We start from the raw sequence: 23,292 nt of genomic DNA, 5'->3' as shown, positions 1-23,292 counted from the left end.
CCCCACTAGTCACTGCCTGCCACTCGGAAAACGACCCGTTTATTCCAACTCTTTGCTTTCTGTCCGCCAACCAGTTCTCCATCCAAGTCAATACCTTGCCCCCAATCCCATGTGCCTTAATTTTGCACACTAACCTCTTCTGCGGGACCTTATCGAAAGCCTTCTGAAAGTCCAAATACACCACATCCACTGGTTCTCCCTTATCTATTTTACCAGTTACATCCTCAAAAAATTCCAGTAGATTAGTCAAGCATGATTTACCTTTTGTAAATCCATGTTCAGTTTGTCCGATCCTGTCACTGCTTTCCAAGTGCTCTGCTATTCCATCTTTTATAATGGACTCTAGCATTTTCCCCACTACCGATGTCAGGCTTACCGGTCTATAATTCCCCGCTTTTTCGAATAGTGGGGTAACATTAGCTACCCTCCAATCCATGGGTACTGTTCCAGAGTCTATTGAGTTCTGGAAGATGACCACTAATGCATCTACTATTTCTAGGGCCACCTCCTTAAGTACCCTGGGATGTAGAATATCAGGCCCTGGGGATTTATCGGTCTTCAGTCCCATCAATTTTCCTAACACCATTTCCCTACAAATACTGATTTCTTTCAGTTCCACCCTTTCATCAGACCCTATGTTCCGCGGTATTTCTGGGAGGTTATTTGTGTCCTCCTTTGTGAAAACAGAACCAAAATATGTATTTAGTTGGTCAGCCATTTCTTTGCTCCCCATTATAAATTCCCCTGATTCTGACTGCAAGGGACCTACGCTTGACTTCACCAATCTTTTTCTCTTTACATATCTATAAAAGCTTTTACAGTCAGTTTTTATGTTCCCAGCAAGCTTACTCTCACATTCTATTTTCCCCTTCTTAATTAATCCCTTTGTCGAATCCTAAACTGCTCCCAATTCTCAGGATTATTGCTTTTTCTGGCCAATTTGTATGTCCTCTCCTTGGATCTTATGCTATCCCTAATTTCCCTTGTTAGCCACGGTTGAGTCACCTTTTTTGTTTTATTTTTATGCCAAACTGGGATGAACTTCTGTAGTTCATCCATTCGGTCTTTGAATGTTTGCCATTGCCTATCCACCGTCAACCCTTTGAGTGCCATTCCCTAATCAATCCTACCCAACTCGCTTCTCAGACCATCGTAGTTTCCTTTATTTAAATTGAGGACCCTAGTTTCTGAGTCAACTACTTCATTCTCCATCTTAATGAAGAATTCGATCATATTATGATCGCTCCGACCCAAGGGGCCTCGTACAACAAGATTGCTAATTAATCCTTTCTCGTTACATAATACCCAGTCTAAGGTGGCCTGATCTCTGGTTGGTTCCTCGACATATTGGTCCAGGAAACCATCCCGTAAACACTCCAGGAATTCCTCCTCCACAGTATTGTTACTAATTTGGTTGGCCCAATCTATATGTAGATTAATGTCACCCATGATGACTGCTGTGCCCTTATTGCACGCTTCTTTAATTTCTCTTTTAATGCCATCCCCAACCTCCGCCTTACTGTTTGGAGGTCTATAAACCACTCCCACTAATGTTTTTTTCCCCTTAGTATTTCTCAATTTTACCCATACAGATTCCACCTCATCAGAGCTAATATCCTTCCTTACAATTGTGCTAATCCCTTCTTTAACCAGTAATGCTACCCCTCCTCCCTTTCCTTTTTGCCTATCTTTCCTGAATTCTCTGATGACTGCAGCTCCCCCCTGGGAATGCAGGGATGGAAGAACGCCATTCCTCGAGCCTGTTTACTCAGCCACACGTCAGCAGTACGAGGCAGTTGGGTCTGGTTATCTCACACGAACTCTCAGTGCCAAACGACTGCTTTATCTCTTTCTGTTTACATTAAAGCAAGAAGCAGGAATAGACTGGGTGTTGGGCGGTTGTTTGTTCCCCCCCCCCCCCGCCACCCAGCCCCCAGAGAGCAGCGAGCCTCTGGAGTGTTTTGCTGGGTGGTGCGGAGGGTGCCGACTCCCTCTGTGCCTTTCAGCGGGAGCTGGAGCGGTTCCCCGACTGGGGCGGAGATCGTATCCCAAGAGGCAACACGTGGTCCATGCGATCGCCTGGACTGGGTTGCGATCACCTCGGGGGCGGGGACGGGCGGAAAATTGAGGGGGGAATTTTGACAGAGTATTTTCGCCCTTACAACCTTCTGCGATCTCTGCGCTCCTCCAATTCTGGCCTCTTGAACATCCCCCGATTTCCATCGCTCCACCATTGGCGGCCGTGCCTTCAGCCGCCTGGGCCCCGAGCTCTGGAATTCCCTCCCTAAACCTCTCCGCCTTTAAGACGCTCCTTAAAACCGTCCTCTTTGACCGAGCTTTTGGTCACCTGTCCTAATATCTCCTGATGTGGCTCGGTGTCACTTTTAGGCTGATTTACGCTCCTGTGAAGCACCTTGGGACGTTTTACTACGTTAAAGGCGCTGTATAAATGCAAGCTGTTGTTGTTATTCGCCCTGTGTTTTTAACTCTGCTCTTTTTGGCCTCTCCCAGGTGACAACATGGCTACTGGGAAGGGGAGGGGCCGTGTCTAGTCACGCTGCTCCAGTTGTCATGGGGTGCGGGACAGGCTAGATGGGCCAGCTCAACGGCTCCTGGCTGTCAATTGGGTGGGTTTTACAGAGCAGAGGGCGAGACGGGAAATCCGACCACCATCACACTTCGAGATTTAGACCCCCCTCCCTTACATGGATTCCCACAGCACCCCGAAAATCTCACCCAGAAGGGTTAAGATTGAATGGAACATAGGAACAGGAGGAGGCCCATTCAGCCCCTCGAGCCTGTTACCATAGGAACAGGAGGAGGCCCATTCAGCCTCTCGAGCCTGTTACACTGGAACAGGAGGAGGCCCATTCAGCCCCTCGAGCCTGTTACACAGGAACAGGAGGAGGCCCATTCAGCCCCTCGAGCCTGTTACCATAGGAACAGGAGGAGGCCCATTCAGCCTCTCGAGCCTGTTACACTGGAACAGGAGGAGGCCCATTCAGCCCCTCGAGCCTGTTACCATAGGAACAGGAGGAGGCCCATTCAGCCCCTCGAGCCTGTTACACAGGAACAGGAGGAGGCCCATTCAGCCCCTCGAACCTATTACCATAGGAACAGGAGGAGGCCCATTCAGCCCCTCGAGCCTGTTACACAGGAACAGGAGGAGGCCCATTCAGCCCCTCGAGCCTGTTACACAGGAACAGGAGGAGGCCCATTCAGCCACTCGAGCCTATTACACAGGAACAGGAGGAGGCCCATTCAGCCCCTCGAGCCTGTTACACAGGAACAGGAGGAGGCCCATTCAGCCCCTCGAGCCTGTTACACAGGAACAGGAGGAGGCCCGTTCAGCCCATCGAGCCTGTTACACAGGAACAGGAGGAGGCCCGTTCAGCCCCTCGAGCCTGTTACACAGGAACAGGAGGAGGCCCGTTCAGCCTCTCGAGCCTGTTACACAGGAACAGGAGGAGGCCCATTCAGCCCCTCGAGCCTGTTAGAAAGGAACAGGAGGAGGCCCATTCAGCCCCTCGAGCCTGTTACACAGGAACAGGAGGAGGCCCATTCAGCCCCTCGAGCCTGTTCCGCCATTCAATTAGATCATGGCTGATCTGTATTTAACTCCATCTACCCGCCTCGGTTCCGTAACCCTTAATACTTGATATTTCCAATTGACCCCCAGCCTCGACATCTTTTCTGGGGGAAGAGAGTTCCAGATTTCCACCACCCTTTGTGTGAAGAAGTGCTTCCTGACATCACCCCTGAACGGCCTGGCTCTAATTTTAAGGTTCTGCCCCCTTGTTCTGGACTCCCCCCACCAGAGGAAATAGTTTCTCTCTCTACCCTGTCGAATCCTTCAATCATCTCAAACACCTCGATTAGATCACCCCTTAATCTTCTAAACTCGAGGGAAAATCAAGCCTAGTCTGGGCCAACCTGTCCTCGTAATTTATCCATGCTAATATATTACCCCCAATTCCGTGAGCTCTTATCTTATGCAGTAACCTTTTACGTGGCACCTTATCGAATGCCTTCTGGAAATCCACATACACCACATCCACTGGTTCACCTTTGACCAACCTGCTCGTTACCTCGTCAAAGAACTCCAGCAAATTTGTTAAACATTAATTCCCTTTCATAAAACCATGCTGACTCTGCCTGACTGCATTATGATTTTCCAAATGCCCTGCTACTGCTTCCTTAATGAAGGACTCCAGCATTTTCCCAACGACAGATGTTAGGCTAACTGGTCTATAGTTTCCTGCTGTCTGTCTCCCTCCTTTCTTAAATAGCGGTGTTACATTTGCGGTTTTCCAATCCGCTGGGACCTCTCCAGAGTCCAGGGAATTTTGGTATATTGCAACCAATGCATCCACTATCTCTGCAGCCACTTCTTTTAAGACCCTGGGATGCAGGCCATCTGGTCCAGGGGACTTGTCGTCTTTTAGTCCCATTATTTTACCGAGTACTATTTCCTCAGTGATTGTCTTTAGTTCCCCCTTCCCTGTGGCCCCTTGATTGTCCATTATTGGGATGTTGTTAGTGTCTTCTACAGTGAAGACAGATACAAAATATTTGTTCAGAGTCTCTGCCATTTCCGCGTTCCCCATTATTAATTCCCCAGTCTCATCCTCCAAGGGACCAACGTTTACTTTAGCTACTCTCTTCCTTTTTATATACCTGTAGAAGCTCTTACTATCTGTTTTAATGTTTCTTGCCAGTTTACTCTCATAATTCATCTTCTCTCTTTTTTTTTTTTAAGTCATCCTTTGCTGGAAGCATAGAAAAGCAGAGTGTTTTTTAAATGGTGAGAGATTGGGAAATGTTGGTGTTCAGAGGGACCTGGGTGTCCTTGTACACGAATCACTGAAAGTTAACATGCAGGGACAGCAAGCAATTAGGAAAGCACATGGTATGTTGGCCTTTATTACAAGAGGATTTGAGTATAAGAGTAAAGACGACTTACTGCGATTATATAGGGCCCTGGTGAGACCACACCTGGAGTATTGTGGACAGTTTTGGTCTCCTTACCTAAGGAAGGATATACTTGCCATAGAGGGAGTGCAACGAAGGTTCACCAGACTGGTTCCTGGGATGGGGGGATTGCCCTATGAGGAGAGATTGAGTAGACTAGGCCTATATTCTTTAGAGTTTAGAAGAATGAGAGGTGATCTCATTGAAACATACAAAATTCTTACAGGGCTTGACAGGGTAGCTGTAGGGAGGATGTTTCCCCTGGCTGGGGAGTCTAGAACCAGGGGTCACAGTCTCAGAATAAGGGCTCGGCCATTTAGGACTGAGACGAGGAGGAATTTCTTCACTCAGAGGGCGGTGATTCTTTGGAATTCTCAACCCCAGAGGGCTCAGTCGTTGAGTATATTCAAGACCGAGGTCGATAGATTTTTGGATATTAAGGGAATCAAGGAATATGGGGATCGGGCGGGAAAGTGGAGATGAGGTCGAAGATCAGCCATGATCGCATTGAATGGCGGAGCAGGCTCGAGGGGCCGAACGGCCGATTCCTGGTCTTAATTCTCATGTTCTATGTTCTTATGCCCCTGAGGTGCGGTGCCCAGAACTGAACAGTTAAAACAACTGAAGCATTACTTCCCCCACTCTGTATTCCAGCCTCCCTCAGGCCAACACTGAATCAGCCTATTGTTCACACATTTTTGTGTTCTACCAGCCCACGAGCTTTTCGTGATTTCGGCACTTGAGACCCGCTAAATCTCTCTGCTGCTGCCGACTGCTCACCATCGATAGACTCGGCAGTCAGAGTCGCGCGGGACCCAGCGCAGCACAGATGGGGGGGGGGGAAAAGAGAGCTGTAAATGGTCAATGCCACGTACCAGCAAGCAGTTGACGTGCATCGCGCCTCCCACCAGGGTGGTGAACGATCCCAGCTGCTCGGCCAGGGCGAGCAGCACCTCATCCTCATCGTAGATTGTGTCTGGAATATTAAACAAAGGAAGGGGTTGGGTTCTTTACTCCGGTCAGCCATTCATAATCCACGCGGAATGTAAACCAAGCGCCGGGGTTTGTTTCTGGAGGGATAGAATTGTAAAGCAGCAAAGTTGTGTTAAACTTGTACAGAACCTTGGTTAGACCACACTTGGAGCAATGTGCACAGTTCTGGTCTCCATATACCTTGGTTAGACCACACTTGGAGCACTGTGCACAGTTCTGGTCTCCATATACCTTGGTTAGACCACACTTGGAGCACTCTGCACAGTTCTGGTCTCCATATACCTTGGTTAGACCACACTTGGAGCACTCTGCACAGTTCTGGTCTCCGTATACCTTGGTTAGACCACACTTGGAGCACTGTGCACAGTTCTGGTCTCCGTATACCTTGGTTAGACCACACTTGGAGCACTGTGCACAGTTCTGGTCTCCATATACCTTGGTTAGACCACACTTGGAGCACTGTGCACAGATCTGGTCTCCATATACCTTGGTTAGACCACACTTGGAGCACCGTGCACAGTTCTGGTCTCCATATACCTTGGTTAGACCACACTTGGAGCACTGTGCACAGTCCTGGTCTCCGTATACCTTGGTTAGACCACACCTGGATCACTGTGCACAGTTCTGGTCTTCATATACCCTGGTTAGACCACACTTGGAGCACTGTGCACAGTTCTGGTCTCCGTATACATTGGTTAGACCACACTTGGAGCACTGTGCACAGATCTGGTCTCCATAAACCTTGGTTAGACCACACGGAGCACTGTGCACAGTTCTGGTCTCCATATACCTTGGTTAGACCACACTTGGAGCACTGTGCACAGTTCTGGTCTCCGTATACCCTGGTTAGACCACACTTGGAGCACTGTGCACAGTTCTGGTCTCCATATACCTTGGTTAGACCACACTTGGAGCACTGTGCACAGTTCTGGTCTCCATAGACCTTGGTTAGACCACACTTGGAGCACTGTGCACAGTTCTGGTCTCCATATACCTTGGTTAGACCACACTTGGAGCACTGTGCACAGTTCTGGTCTCCGTATACCTTGGTTAGACCACACCTGGAGCACTGTGCACAGTTCTGGTCTCCATATACCTTGGTTAGACCACACTTGGAGCACTGTGCACAGTTCTGGTCTCCATATACCTTGGTTAGACCACACTTGGAGCACTGTGCACAGTTCTGGTCTCCATATACCTTGGTTAGACCACACTTGGAGCACTGTGCACAGTTCTGGTCTCCGTATACCTTGGTTAGACCACACCTGGAGCACTGTGCAAGTTCTGGTCTCCATATACCTTGGTTAGACCACACTTGGAGCACTGTGCACAGTTCTGGTCTCCGTATTATAAAAAGGATATAGAGGCACAAGAGAAGGCGCTAAAAAGATTTACTAGAACGATGCCATAACTGAGAGGTTATACCCATCAGGAAATGCTGGAAAAGAGAAGGCTGAGGGGTGACCTCATGGAGGTCTTTAAAATAATGAAATGGGTTCGATAGGGTAGACGTAGAGAAGATGTTTCCACTTGTGGGGGAGACCAGAACTAGGGGCCATCAATATAAGAGAGTCACTGATAAATCCAATAGGGAATTCAGGAGAAACTTCTTTCCCCAGAGAGTGGTGAGAATGGGGAACTCGCTACCACAGGGAGTAGTCGAGGCGAAGAGCAGAGATACATTTAAGGGGAAGCTGGATAAACACATGAGGGAGAAAGAAATAGAAGGATATGGTGATGGGGTGAGATGAAGAGGGGTGGGAGGAGGCTGGTGTTGACGGGGTGAGATGAAGAGGGGTGGGAGGAGGCTGGTGTTGACGGGGTGAGATGAAGAGGGGAGGGAGGAGGCTGGTGTTGACGGGGTGAGATGAAGAGGGGTGCGAGGAGGCTGGTGTTGATGGGGTGAGATGAAGAGGGGTGGGAGGAGGCTGGTGTTGACGGGGTGAGATGAAGAGGGGTGGGAGGAGGCTGGTGTTGACGAGGTGAGATGAAGAGGGGTGGGAGGAGGCTGGTGTTGATGGGGTGAGATGAAGAAGGGTGGGAGGAGGCTGGTGTTGACGGGGTGAGATGAAGAGGAGTGGAAGGAGGCTGGAGTGGAAGGAGGCTGGTGTGGAGCACAAACACCGGCACGGACCAGTTGGGCCGAATGGCCTGTTTCTGTGCTGTGAATACCGTGTGACACTGGCGGTGTCGCCTGCACGTTATATCCTGCAGCTATCCATCCAGGGGCCGCAGCAGCTCAGGGGAACCTCAGCCTCGAACCGGGACAGCGTCAGCTCCAAGTCCCCGCTGTGCAAAGTGTTTGGCGAGCAATGCACAAAGCCCAGGCGGGGACGCTCGCTCTCCCTCCCTTGGGGCTCACCTGTCAGGAAGGGCAGCAGCTCGCTACGTGTCCGCTCCACACCCAGTGCCAGAGCGATGGTGGACAGCTTCTTGATGCTGTTGAGACGGAGCTGCAACAGAAGAGAGCAACGTTAAGGAACCGCCCGGATGCTCGCGATGCTGCAGCGATTCCACGTACAATCGTTTCCCGCACCGGGGTTTTACGGGGTTCAGCGTCGAGACCAGAGTGCGTTCCGCGCATACCAACAATGGCAGACAGGTAAAGACCCTCTGGTCCATCCAATCTGTCCCACACAAGTGTGATGCCTTTGTCTGTTGACCAGAAACTTAACTGGACCAGCCACATAAATACTGTGGCCACAAGAGCAGGTCAGAGGCTGGGTATTCTGCGGCGAGTGTCTCACCTCCTGACTCCCCAAAGCCTTTCCACCATCTACAAGGCACGAGTCAGGAGTGTGATGGAATACTCTCCACTTGCCTGGATGAGTGCAGCTCCAACAACACTCAAGAAGCTCGACGCCATCCAGGACAATTTGGCACATTGGATCCAAAATTGGCTTCGTGGCAGGAGGCAGAGGGTGATGGTCGAAGGTTGTATTTGTGACTGGAAGCCTGTGTCCAGTGGTGTACCGCAGGGATCGGTGCTGGGTCCTTTGCTGTTTGTAGTGTACATTAATGATTTAGATATGAATGTAGGGGGTATGATCAGTAAGTTCACAGATGACACCAAAATTGGTGGAGTGGTAAATAGCGAGGAGGGAAGCCTCAGGCTGCAGGACGATATAGACAGGATGGTCAGATGGGCAGAACAGTGGCAAATGGAATTTAACCCTGAAAAGTGTGAGGTGATGCAGTTTGGGAGGACTAACAAGGCATGGGATTATACAATGAATGGTAGGACCCTATGAAAAACAGAGGATCAGAGGGACCTTGGTGTGCATGTACATAGATCCCTGAAGGCAGCAGGACAGGTAGATAAGGTTGTTAAAAAGGCATATGGGATACTTATATTCTATGCCTCGGCTAATGAAGGCAAGAGCAGGGAGGCTATGATGGAGCTGTACAAAACGCTAGTTAGGCCACAGCTGGAATACTGTGTGCAGTTCTGGTCGCCACATTATAGGAAGGATGTGATTGCATTGGAGAGGGTGCAGAGGAGATTCACTTGGATGTTACCTGGGCTGGAGCGTTTCAGCTATGAAGAGAGACTGGACAGGCTGGGGTTGTTTTCCTTAGAGCAGAGAAGGCTGAGGGGGGGACCTGATTGAGGTGTACAAAATTATGAGGGGCATAGATAGGGTAGATAGGAAGGAACTTTTCCCCTTAGTAGAGGGGTCAATAACCAGGGGGCATAGTTTCAAGGTAAGGGGCAGGAGGTTTAGAGGGGATTCGAGGAAAAACTTTTTCACCCAGAGGGTGGTTGGAATCTGGAACTCACTGCCTGAAAGGGTGGTAGAGGCAGGAACCCTCACAACATTCAAGAAGCATTTAGATGAGCACTTGAAATGCCATAGCATACAAGGCTACGGACCAAGTGCTGGAAAATGGGATTAGAATAGACGGGGCTTGATGGCCGGCATGGACACGATGGGCCGAAGGGCCTCTTTCGGGGCTGTATAACTCTATGACAAAGCAGCCCGTTTGATCGGCACCCCATCCACCCCCTTAAACATTCACTCCCTCCACCACCGGCGCACCGTGGCTGCAGTGTGGACCATCTACAAGATGCACTGCAGCAACTCGCCAAGGCTTCTTCGACAGCACCTCCCAAACCCGCCACCTAGAAGGACAAGGGCAGCAGGCGCATGGGAACACCACCACCTCCAAGTTCCCCTCCAAGTCACACACCATCCTGACTTTGAAGTATATCGGCCGTTCCTTCATCGTCGCTGGGTCAAAATCCTGGAACTCCCTCCCTAACAGCACTGTGGGAGTACCTTCACCACACGGACTGCAGCGGTTCAAGAAGGCGGCTCACCACCACCGTCTCAAGGGGCGACTAGGGATGGGCAATAAATACTGGGCCTCGCCAGCGACGCCCACATCCCATATACAAATAAAAAAAATATCGAAACCACGTGATCCCCTGGGAGAGGCCAGATTTTAAAACAAACAGGCCAATTTGGGAAGAGAAATCTGGGAAATTCCTCTCCGTCCCAGCTAGGCGACTGAATCTAGTCCAGGCAATCACTCTGGTCCTGAATTCCCCGCAGTGCCTACCCTTCTGTAAGAGTTGATCTCCACCCCAGCCTGAAACAGGGCCCGCTCTCGCTCGAAGTAATCCAGCGAGTCCGCGTCCACCACAGGGGACGGCGGCCTGTTCCAGAGGTCCCGCTATTCTCCCGGGAAAAGCACCACCTCCTTGACATCTAACCCAATTCTGGCCTCGTACAACTTGAGATCGTCCCCCCGGTCCTCCCGAACCTATTTAATTGGACCAAGGGGTCAGCTGTAACACGATCTATTCCCTTCATTATCTTATCAACCTCGATCAGATCCCCCGGAAAGCGTAGTCCCGCCTCTTTGCGCCCATCTTGATAACTAAAGGTGCTTTGTACAAAGTAGGTTCCGTGCAATAGCAGGACTCTTCCCCCTCCCGCGACTAGAGGAGATTGCTTTCTCTGTAACCACCCTATCAAATCAGTTTACCCCCCTCAATCCTCTAAACTCGAGGGAATACAAGCCTAGTCTGTGCAACTGGTCCTGGTGATTTCTCCCTTTTAGACCCCCGGGTATCATTCTGGGGAACCTGCATTGCTTCCCCTCCAAGGCCGATCTAATCCTCCTCAGTTGCAGGAATGCCTCACCCTGTGGATTTGATTAAAAAGCGAGCTGGGTGTTTTGAGTGGAGTAAAGCGAGTGAAACTCCTGTTTACCCAGGCAAGGACATCACAGACTGAACAGCCATCACTTCTGCTGCTGCATTCATCGATAACCCTCCTTTAGGAACATGACATACGGCCCCTCGAGACTGCTCCGCCATTCAATAAGATCATGGCTGATCTCCCTCCTCCTCGTCATCCCTTGCTTCCCTTAGCGTACAAAAATCTATCGATCTCAGCCTTGGACATACCCAACGACTTAGCATCCACAGCCCGCTGGGGTAGAGAATTCCACGGGTTAGTTACAGAGTAAAGCTCGCTCTACACTGTCCCATCAAACACTCCCAGGGCAGGTACAGCACGGGTTAGATACAGAGTAAAGCTCCCTCTACACTGTCCCGTCAAACACTCCCAGGGCAGATGCAGCACGGGGTTAGATACAGAGTAAAGCTCCCTCTACACTGTCCCATCAAACACTCCCAGGGCAGGTACAGCACGGGTTAGATACAGAGTAAAGCTCCCTCTACACTGTCCCATCAAACACTCCCAGGGCAGGTACAGCACGGGGTAGATAGAGCGTAAAGCTCCCTCTACACTGTCCCATCAAACACTCCCAGGGCAGGTGCAGCACGGGTTAGATACAGAGTAAAGCTCCCTCTACACTGTCCCATCAAACACTCCCAGGGCAGGTACAGCACGGGTTAGATACAGAGTAAAGCTCCCTCTACACTGTCCCATCAAACACTCCCAGGGCAGGTACAGCACGGGTCAGATACAGAGTAAAGCTCCCTCTACACTGCCCCGTCAAACACTCCCAGGGCAGGTACAGCACGGGTTAGATACAGAGTAAAGCTCCCTCTACACTGTCCCATCAAACACTCCCAGGACAGGTACAGCACGGGTCAGATACAGAGTAAAGCTCCCTCTACACTGTCCCATCAAACACTCCCAGGGCAGGTACAGCACAGGTTAGATTCAGAGTAAAGCTCCCTCTACACTGTCCCATCAAACACTCCCAGGGCAGGTACAGCACAGGATAGATACAGGGTAAAGCTCCCTCTACACGCAAGAACATAAGAAATAGGAGCAGGAGTCAGCCATTCGGCCCCTCGAGCCTGCTCCGCCATTCAATGAGATCATGGCTGATCTTCTGCCTCAACTCCATTCACCGGCCTTATCGCCATATCCCTTGATGCCCTTATAGTCAGAAATCTATCGACTTCTGTTTTGAATATACCCAATGACTGAGCCTCCACAGCCCTCTGGGGTAGAGAATTCCAAAGATTCATCACCCTCTGTGAAGAAATATCTTCTCATCTCAGTCCTGAATGGCCTACCCTTTATCCTGAGGCTGTGGCCTCTGGTTCTAGACTCCCCAGCCAAGGGAAACATTCTCCCAGCATCCACCCGATCAAGCCCTGTAATAATTTTGTATGCTTCAATGAGATCCCCTCTCATTCTTCTGAATTCAAGAGAATACAGGCCTAGTTTACTCAATCCCTTCTCATACGACAGTCCCGCCATCCCAGGAATCAATCTCGTGAACCTTCTATGGCAAGTATATCCTTCCTTAGGTCAGGAGACCAAAATTGCACACAGTACTCCAGGTGTGGTCTCACCAGGGCCCTATATAATTGGAGTAAGACTTCTTTACTCCTGTACTCAAATCCTCTTGTAATGAAGGCCAGCATACCATTTGCCTTCCTAATGGCTTGCTGCACCTGCACATTCACTTTCAGTGACTCATGTACAAGGACACCCAGGTCCCTTTGAGCATCTGCATTCCCCAATCTTTCACCCTTTAGGAAATACTCTGCCTTTCTGTTTTTTCTACCAAAGTGGATAACTTCACATTTATCCACATTATAATCCATCTGCCATGTTCTCGCCCACTCACTGAGCCTGTCGAGATCCCCTTGAAGCCTCTTCACATCCTCTTCGCAACTGACACTGCCACCTAGCTTTGTATCATCAGCAAATTTGGAAATGTTACATAGAAACATAGAAGATAGGAGCAGGAGTAGGCCATTCGGCCCCTCAAGCCTGCTCCGCCATTCAATGAGATCATGGCTGATCATCCAAATTCAGTACCCTGTCCCTGCTTTCTCCCCATATCCCTTGATCCCTTTAGCCTCAAGAAACATATCCAACTCTTTCTTGAATATATTTAATGAACTGGCCTCCACCGCCCTCTGTGGCAGAGAATTCCACAGGTTCACCACTCTCTGGGTGAAGAAATTCCTCCTCATTTCTGTCCTAAATGGCTTACCCCTTATCATTAGACTATGACCCCTGGTTCTGGACTCCCCCGCCATCGGGAACATCCTTCCTGCATCTAGTCTGTCCAGACCTGACAGAATTTTATAGGTTTCGATGAGATCCCCTCTCAATTTTCTAAACTCCAGTGAGTATAAGCGCAATCAACACAATCTCTCCTCATACGTCATTCCTGCCATCCCAGATATCAGTCTGGTGTATCTTCGCTGCACTCCCTCCATGGCAAGAACGTCCTTCCTCAGATAAGGCGACCAAAACTGCACACAATACTCAAGGTGCGGTCTCACCAAGGCCCTGTACAACTGCAGCAAGACATCCTTGTTCCTGTACTCGAACCCTCTCGCTACGAAGGCCAACATACCATTTGCCTTCTTAACCGCCTGCTGCACCTGCATGCTTACCTTCAGCGACTGGTGCACAAGAACACCCAGGTCTCTTTAGTCCCCTCATCCAAATCATTGATATAGATTGTGAATAGCTGGGGCCCAAGCACCGATCCTTGCGATACCCCACTAGTCACAGCCTGCCATCCTGAAAAAGACCCGTTTATCCCTACTCTTTGTTTTCTGTCTGTTAACCAATTCTCAATCCATGCTAGTATATTACCCCCAATTCCATGTGCCCTAATTTTGATCACCAACCTCTTGTGTGGGACCTTATCGAAGGCCTTCTGAAAATCCAGATACACATCTACCAGTTCCCCTTTGTCTACTCCACTACTTACATCCTCAAAGAACTCCAATAGGTTTGTCAAACAGGATTTCCCTTTCATAAATCCATGTTGACTTTGCCCAATCTTATTATTAGTTTCTGAGTGCCCAGTTATTGCATCCTTTATAATGGATTACAGCATTTTCCCAACTACTGATGTGAGGCTAACAGGTCTGTAGTTCCCTGTTTTCTCTCTCCCTCCTTTCTTAAATAGCAGGGTTACATCTGCTATCCTCCAATCTGCAGGAACCGTTCCAGAATCTGTAGAATTTTGGAAGATGACAACCAATGCGTCCACTATTCCAATGGCCACCTCTTTCAAAACACTAGGATGTAGGTCATCCGGTCCTTGGGATTTATCTACTTTTAGTCCCATTAATTTTGCTAGTACTGTTTTTTTTTTACTAATAATTTCTTTAAGTTCCTCATTCTCGTCGCACCCTTGGTTTTCTCGTATTTCTGGGAGGTTTTTTGTGTCTTCCTCCGTGAAGACAGAAACAAAGTATTTATTTAATTTCTCCGCTATTTCCTCATTCCCCATTATAAATTCTCCCGTCTGACAGTGTAAAAGATCCCATGACCACTATTTGGAAGAGGAGCAGGGGGGAGTTCTCCCCGGTGTCCTGGGGCCAATATTTATCCCTCAACGAACATCAACTTAAAAAAAAACAGATGATCTGGTCATTTATCACACTGCAGTTTGTGGGAGCTTGCTGTGCACAAAGTGGCTGCCGTGTTTCCTACATTACAACAGTGACTACACTTCAAAAAAAGTACTTCATTGGCTGTAAAGGCTTTGGGACGTCCCGAGGTCGGGAAATATCTGAATCATGCATTGCTCGAGTCAAATAACACGCCCAGCGAAGGCAAATCTGCATTCAGTATTTCACTCCATTCCTCAAATGTGCATTGTCACAAGCTCATCTGTCGCAGCTCAATCCGAGACCTTGGTTCTCACTCCCAGCTTCACCTACTCCTTTTGTTCTTCATTCTCGGGAATTGGGCGTCGCTGGCGAGGACGGCATTTATTGCCCATCCCTAGTCGCCCCTTGAGAAGGTGGTGGTGAGCCGCCTTCTTGAACCGCTGCAGTCCGTGTGGTGAAGGTGCTCCCACAGTGCTGTTAAGGAGGGAGTTCCAGGATTTTGACCCAGCGACGATGAAGGAACGGCCGATATACTTGCAAGTCAGGATGGTGTGTGTGACTTGGAGGGGAACTTGGAGGTGGTGGTGTTCCCATGCGCCTGCTGCCCTTGTCCTTCTAGGTGGAAGAGGTGGCGGGTTTGGGAGGTGCTGCCGAAGAAGCCTTGGCGAGTTGCTGCAGTGCATCTTGTAGATGGTCCACACTGCAGCCACGGTACGCCGGTGGTGGAGGGAGTGAATGTTTAAGGTGGTGGATGGGGTGCCAATGAAGCGGGCTGCTTTGTCCTGGATGGTGTCGAGCTTCTCGATTGTCTTGCACAGCAGCAAAGATCCACTTCGGAAATTAAGCACAGACGCACGTCTGACGGTCCAGTGCTGCTTCATGTGAACCCCGCCTTTCAATGCCATTCCTCCGCTCAAACCACTGCCCTTCCCCTCTCATCCCCCTCCCTATAGCCCACCCTCAGCCCCGCTTTATGTGAACCCCCTCCCCTCACACCCTCCCTCCCAGCTCACCTCAAATCACTGCCCTGCCCCCTCTACCCACCATGGGCCACAAACCTCCCTCCCCCTGCAGGGTGAACCCCGCCCACCATCTCAACAACCGCCCCCCCACCCGCCCAACACCCCCTTTCCAACCACCACACAAACTCCCTCCCATCCCACTAGCCTCCCAAATCCCTGCTCCTTCCCAACCCCCACCCTAACCCACTGCCCCTCCCTACCCTCATCCCCATCAAACCCCCGCCCTCCACTTCCAAGCCCATCTCCCCCCTCCCCGCCCTTCCAGCTCCCCCAAACCCCCTCCCCCTCTCACTTCAAACCAGTGCCCCCACCTCTGCTGTCAAAACCCTCCCCACCTCAACCGCCTCCCTCCCACTCAAGCCCCTTGCCTCAACCCACTCCCCCTCAAACTCCTCCTCCACCCCCTCCCCCCTCAACCCCCTCTCCTGCCCTCAAACTCCTCCTGAACTCTTCCTCAAACCCCTCCTCAAACCTCCTCCCCTCGACCCCCTCCTCAAATCCCCTCCCCTAACCTCCTCTTCCTCAACCCCCTCCCCTCAACCAACCTCTTTAACCCCCTCTCCTCAACCTCTTTCTCCTCCTCAACCACCTCAAACTGCCTCCACTCAACCTCCTCCCACTCAAACCACTCCTTCAACCTCCTTCCCTCAACCCCCTCCCCTCAACCCCGAAACCCTAAACCCCCTGCCCCGCAACCCTCAACCGCCTGCCCCGCAACCCCTCCGCCCCACAACTCTCACCTCCCCACCCCTCAACTCAACTCTCAACCCCTCAAACCCCCTCCCCTCAACTCTCAACCCCTCAAACCACCTCCCAACCCCTCAAACCACCTCCCCTCAATCCTCAATCACTCCAACCCCTTCCCTCAACTCTCAATCCCTCAAACCACAATCCCTCAAACCCCTCCCCTCAACTCTCAACCCCCCTCCCCTCTCAATCCCTCCCCTCAACCCCTCCAACCCCCTCCCCTCAAACCCCCTCCCCCCCACTCAACCCCCTCCCCTCAACCCCTCCAACCCCTACCAACCCTCAGCCCCTCAAACCCCCTCCCCTCAGCCCCTCAAATCCCTCCCTTCAATTCTCAACCCCTCCAACCCCCTCCCCTCAACCCCTCTAAACCCCTCAACCCCCCCTTAATTCTCAACCCCTCAAACCCCCTCCGCTCAACTCTCAACCCCTCCCCTCAACCCCTCAAACCACCTCCCCTCAATCCTCAATCACTCCAACCCCTCCCCTCAACTCTCAATCCCTCAAACCCCTCCCCTCAACTCTCAACCCCCCCTCCCCTCTCAATCCCTCAAACCCCCTCCCCTCAACTCAACCCCTCCAACCCCCTCCCCTCAAACCCCCTCCCCTCAACTCTCAACCCCTCAAACCCCCCCCTTAATTCTCAACCCCTCAAACCCCCTCCGCTCAAACCGCCTCCCCTCAATCCCTCACAGCCCTTCCCCTCAACCAGTCAAACCCCCTCCCCTCAAGCCCTCAAACCCCCCTTCAACCCCTCAATCCCTGTCCCCTCAACCCCCCTCCCCTCAACCCCTCAATCCCCCTCCCCTCAACCCCCCTCCCCTCAACTCCTCACCCCCCTCCCCTCAACCTCTCTAAACCCATCCCCTCAACTCTCAATCCCTCCAACCCCCTCCAACCTCAACCCCTCCAACCCCCTCCCCTCAACCCCTCCAACCCCCTCCCCTCAACCCCTCCAAACCCCTCCCCCTCAACCCCTACCAACCCTCAGCCCCTCAAACCCTCAAATCCCTTCCCCTCAGCCCCCTCCCCTCAACTCTCAACCCCTCCAACCCCCCTCCCCTCAACCCCGCCAACCCCCCTCCCCTCAACCCCTCCAACCCCTCCCCCTCAACCCCTACCAATCCTCAGCCCCCTCAAACCCCTTCCCTCAACTCTCAACCCCCCTCCCCTCACCCCCTCCCCTCAACCCCTCTAAACCCCTCCCCTCAACCCCTCTAAACCCCTCCCCTCAAACCCTCCAAACCCCTCCCCTCAAACCCCCTCCCCCCCCCACTCAACCCCTCCAACCCCCTCCCCTCAACCCCTCCAGCCCCCTCCCCTCCAACCCCTACCAACCCTCAAACCCCTCCCCTCAGCCCCTCAAATCCCTCCCTTCAATTCTCAACCCCTCAAACCCTCCCCTCAACCCCGCTCCCCTCAACCCCTCAACCCCCCTCAAACCCTCCAACCCCCTCCCCTCAACCCTCCAACCCCCTCCCCTCAACCCCTCCAACCCCCTCCCCTCAACCCTCTCACCCCCCTCCAACCCCCTTCCCTCAACCCTCACCCCCTCCAACCCCCTCCCCTCAACCCCGCCAACCCCCTCCCCTCAACCCCGCCAACCCCCTCCCCTCAACCCCGCCAACCCCCTCCCCTTGCCCTCTCCAACCCCCGCCCCTCAACTCTCACCCCCTTCCCTCAACCCCTCCCGTCAACCCCTCAACCCCCTCCCCTCAACCCCCCTCCCCATAACCCTCAAACCCCTCCCCTCAACCCCCCTCCCCTCAACCCCGCTCCCCTCAAATCCCCTCCCCTCAACCCCCCTCCCCATAACCCTCAAACCCCTCCCCTCAACCCCTCAACCCCCCTCCCCATAACCCTCAACCCCCTCCCCTCAACCCCTCAAACCCCCTCCCCTCAACGCAACCACTCAATCCCCCTCCCCTCAACCCCGCTCCCCTCAACCCCTCCAACCCACTCCCCTCAACCCCTCCAACCCCAGCTCCCCTCAAAGCCCCCCGCCCCTCAGCCCTCAGCCTCCCGCCCCTCAGCTCCCCGCCCCTCAACCCCCCGCCCCTCAGCTCCCCGCCCCTCAACCCCCCGCCCCTCAACCCCCCGCCCCTCAACCCTCAGCGCCCCTCAACCCTCAGCCCCCCCGCCCCTCAACCCCCCGCCCCCCGCCCCTCAGCCCCCCGCCCCTCAACCCCCCGCCCCCCAACCCCCCGCCCCTCAACCCTCAACCCCCCGCCCCTCAGCCCCCCGCCCCTCAAACCCCCTCCCCTCAACTCTCAACCCCTCAAACCCCCTCCCCTCAACTCTCAACCCCCCTCCATCCCCTCCCCTCAACCCCTCTAACCCCCTCCCCTCCACTCTCAATCCCTCCTCCACCCCCTCCCCTCACGCCCCCTCCCCTCAACTCTCAATCCCTCACGCCCCCTCCCCTCAACTCTCAATCCCTCACGCCCCCTCCCCTCAACTCTCAATCCCTCACGCCCCCTCCCCTCAACTCTCAATCCCTCACGCCCCCTCCCCTCAACTCTCAATCCCTCACGCCCCCTCCCCTCAACTCTCAATCCCTCACGCCCCCTCCCCTCAACTCTCAATCCCTCACGCCCCCTCCCCTCAACTCTCAATCCCTCACGCCCCCTCCCCTCAACTCTCAATCCCTCACGCCCCCTCCCCTCAACTCTCAATCCCTCACGCCCCCTCCCCTCAACTCTCAATCCCTCACGCCCCCTCCCCTCAACTCTCAATCCCTCACGCCCCCTCCCCTCAACTCTCAATCCCTCACGCCCCCTCCCCTCAACTCTCAATCCCTCACGCCCCCTCCCCTCAACTCTCAATCCCTCACGCCCCCTCCCCTCAACTCTCAATCCCTCACGCCCCCTCCCCTCAACTCTCAATCCCTCACGCCCCCTCCCCTCAACTCTCAATCCCTCACGCCCCCTCCCCTCAACTCTCAATCCCTCACGCCCCCCTCCCCTCAACTCTCAATCTCTCACGCCCCCTCCCCTCAACTCTCAATCCCTCACGCCCCCTCCCCTCAACTCTCAATCCCTCACGCCCCCTCCCCTCAACTCTCAATCCCTCACGCCCCCTCCCCTCAACTCTCAATCCCTCACGCCCCCTCCCCTCAACTCTCAATCCCTCACGCCCCCTCCCCTCAACTCTCAATCCCTCACGCCCCCTCCCCTCAACTCTCAATCCCTCACGCCCCCTCCCCTCAACTCTCAATCCCTCACGCCCCCTCCCCTCAACTCTCAATCCCTCAAGCCCCCTCCCCTCAACTCTCAATCCCTCAAACCCCCTCCCCTCAACTCTCAAACCCCCTCCCCTCAGCTCTCAATCCCTCAAACCCCCTCCCCTCAACTCTCAATCCCTCAAACCCCCTCCCCTCAACTCTCAATCCCTCAAACCCCCTCCCCTCAACTCTCAATCCCTCAAACCCCCTCCCCTCAACTCCCAATCCCTCAAACCCCCTCCCCTCAACTCTCAATCCCTCAAACCCCCTCCCCTCAACTCTCAATCCCTCAAACCCCCTCCCCTCAACTCTCAATCCCTCAAACCCCCTCCCCTCAACTCTCAATCCCCCCTCCTCCTCAGCCTCACCTGCACGTCCTCATTGCGCAGCTCGTCGATCAGCACGGCGATGGGATAAAGCGAGTCGTCTCCGTCCGCCGACGAGGCCGCCATCTCCCACCGCCGGCACCACGCCTGCGCACTGCCTCCCCACCGGACTCATGGCCGGCAACACCGGCAGCGTGCTTGCGCACTGACAAAGTCAACACCGGCATCGCGCCTGCGCACAGCCACGGACCCATCGCCGGCACTGCGCCTGCTCACTGACAAACTTAACGCCGGCAACACCGGCATTGCGCCTGCTCACTGACAAACTTAACGCCGGCAACACCGGCATTGCGCCTGCTCACGGACAAACTTAACACCGGCAGCTCGCCTGCGCACTGCTCCCTCTATCTCTCTCTCTCCTCCATTGACTCTGACATTAGCCACCCTGCAGTCTCCAGCACAAAGACACACACACATTCTTGTATTTCAACAGCACCCGGCGCAACCTCAGCGCCATCTCCCCCCAAGATGCCACGGTTTTGAAAATTTGCTCGCTTCCTGCACATGCACCGATCGCGGCGGCCAATTTGCGCACAGCAAGCTCCCACGGACAGCGCCGAGATAAATGAACGCGGCGTCAGGTTTTCTTTCAAGTAGTGTTGGTTGAGGGATAAATATTGGCCCCAAGACACCGAGGAGAACCCACCCCGCCCTGCTCTTCTTCCAAATAGAGGCCTTTTACATCCACCTGAGAGGGCAGACTGAGCCTCGGTTTAACATCTCATCCCAATAGGCGGCTCCTCCGACAGTGCGGCGCTCCCTCAGTACTGCCCCTCCGACAGTGCGGCGCTCCCTCAGTACTGCCCCTGCGACAACACGGCACTCCCTCAGTACTGCCCCTCCGACAGTGCGGCGCTCCCTCAGTACTGCCCCTCCGACAGTGCGGCGCTCCCTCGGTACTGCCCCTCCGACAGTGTGGCGCTCCCTCAGTACTGCCCCCCGACAGTGCGGCGCTCCCTCATTACTGCCCCTGCGACAACACGGCACTCCCTCGGTACTGCCCCTCCGACAGTGCGGCGCTCCCTCAGTACTGCCCCTCCGACAGCGCGGCGCTCCCTCAGTACTGCCCCTCCGACAGTGCGGCGCTCCCTCAGTACTGCCCCTCCGACAGTGCGGCGCTCCCTCAGTACCGCCCCTCCGACAGTGCGGACTTTCCCTCAGTACTGCCCCTCCGACAGTGCTGCGCTCCCTCAGTACTGCCCCTGCGACAGTGGGGAGCTCCCTCAGTACTGCACTGGGAGCGTCTGCCTAGATTTTTGTGCTCAAGTCTGTTATGTTCGTAAATAAATAGACGTTTTCATTATGAACAGCTAGCTTGAGCTAGTCATTTATTCAGCCATGTGGACTAGTGTACAGGCATCCATCTTGACTACTGCCTTGTGGGTAGCCCCTACTAAACATACAGCTCCACCTAGTGTACCATTCTAGAATGACATGTTACTGATCATTATATCCCCCTTCCTTAGAGGTTAAACAAAATCAATATCAATCAATCATAACGACATAAACATCTTCACAACAGTCAACACATTTTCAAAGCTTTACTTTATGAACTCTAAGCTTTTCATTCTTTTATTATAGTTTTCTTTGTGCTCAGGCTTTTTTACTTCACGTGTGGATCTTCTCAGCACAGGTAAGTCTGATGTGTTTGCATGAGAGCCTGTATGTGTGTTTGTGTTAGATTGTTCTGGTGGTGAGTGACAAGATTCAGTTGCGGCATTGTCATCGATTTGCTCTTGGATAGTTTCTTGTGTTTTCAGGAGGGAACGGCGGTTCCTCCTGAGAATCTGTCCTTCCTCAGTTCTAACGGTGTATGACCTTGGTCCTACTTCCTCAAGAACTGCAGCTTTCCTGTTCCATGCATCTGGATCCTCAATCCTGACAACATCATCCCTTGTCAATGGTTTCAGAGTTTTGGATGACTTGTCATAGTGTGATTTCTGTTTCAGCTTTAACAGTTGAAGTCTCTGTCTCAGTTCCTTACTCTGCTTTTCTTTTGCACAGCAGGGTAGCGTGGTGCGCAACTTGCGACCCATTAGGAGTTCAGCAGGTGAAGAACCACAGTCTAAAGGGGAGGCTCGGTAGCTCAGCAGGGCGAGATAAGGATCAGACTTGCTTTCTGTTGCTTTCTTCAGTAGCTGTTTGAGAACTTGAACACCTTTCTCTGCCTTACCATTCGACTGAGCATACAGAGGACTGGATGTGATGTGTTGAAAGTCATAATGTGCTGCAAACTGTTGCCACTCCTTACAGTTGAAGCACGGACCATTGTCGCTAACGGCAATCCTGGGAATTCCATGTCTGGTGAAGATGGATTTAACATGCATTATGACACTGCTTGCTGATGTGCTTGAGAGCAGCGCCATCTCAGGATAGTTAGAATAGTAGTCAATCACTATCAGATAGTCTTTACCATTCAAATGAAAGAGGTCCATACCAACCTTTTGCCATGGTGCTGTTGGTAAGTCAGCTGCTATCATTGGTTCCTTTGCTTGTTTGTTTTGGTGTTTCTGACATGTCTCACATTTGCCTATCATGTTCTCAATGTCCTTATTTATGCCAGGCCAATAAACAGTGTCTCTTGCTCTCCTTTTGCATTTTTCAATTCCGAGGTGTCCCTCATGAATCCTTTTGAGCATGTCTTGACGTAGAGCCTGTGGAATGACTATTCTGTTCTGTTTTAGTAATAGTCCACTTGCGACACTTAACTCTGACCTGATGTGATAGTACTTTGGACAGGAACCTTTTGGCCAACCATGATGAATGTTCTCTATTACTGTTTGTAACACTGTGTCTTTTACTGTTTCTTCTGCTATTTGCTTTGATTTTGTGTCTGACACGGGCAGCGCAGCAGTGACCATACTCACATGAACATCCACGTCTTCCTCAGTAGAGCTCACATGACTCATTGTGGGTGCTTGGGATAGTGCATCTGCTAACACTATGTGTTTGCCTGGTGTGTAGATCAGTTCAAAGTCATATCTTTGCAGCTTCATCATGAGTCGTTGAATCCTTGGAGACATCTCATTCAGGTTTTTTTTTATGATGGCAACCAGTGGCAGTGGTCTGTCTCAACTGTGAAGGTGGGAAGTCCATATATGTAGCCATGGAACTTTTCTAGTCCAACTACCAAGCCTAGACATTCCTTTTCAA

General features: G+C 52.5%; 1 protein-coding gene across 1 annotated transcript in view; it reads right to left on the bottom strand.

Annotated features, from left to right (window-relative positions):
- LOC147110093 (uncharacterized) overlaps nt 1-20,258 on the bottom strand; it is a 46,578-nt gene extending 26,320 nt beyond the window's left edge. The window contains exons 1-3 of the mRNA XM_086004045.1: nt 20,122-20,258; nt 8,327-8,417; nt 5,847-5,947 (exon numbers count right to left, since the gene is read on the bottom strand). Coding sequence (XP_085860171.1) covers nt 5,847-5,947; nt 8,327-8,417; nt 20,122-20,205 — 276 coding nt within the window. The 5' untranslated portion in view covers nt 20,206-20,258. The remainder of the gene's footprint in view (nt 1-5,846; nt 5,948-8,326; nt 8,418-20,121) is intronic.
- Nucleotides 20,259-23,292: the final 3,034 nt, after the last annotated feature.

The sequence above is a fragment of the Somniosus microcephalus genome, chromosome 12 (genome assembly GCF_052327205.1).
Source record: "Somniosus microcephalus isolate GS21.2 chromosome 12, FLI_Smic_1.0, whole genome shotgun sequence".
In the NCBI taxonomy this organism is placed as follows: domain Eukaryota; kingdom Metazoa; phylum Chordata; class Chondrichthyes; order Squaliformes; family Somniosidae; genus Somniosus; species Somniosus microcephalus.
The sequence above is the reverse complement of the archived record's forward strand: the minus strand, read 5'-3'. Positions and strand labels throughout refer to the sequence as shown.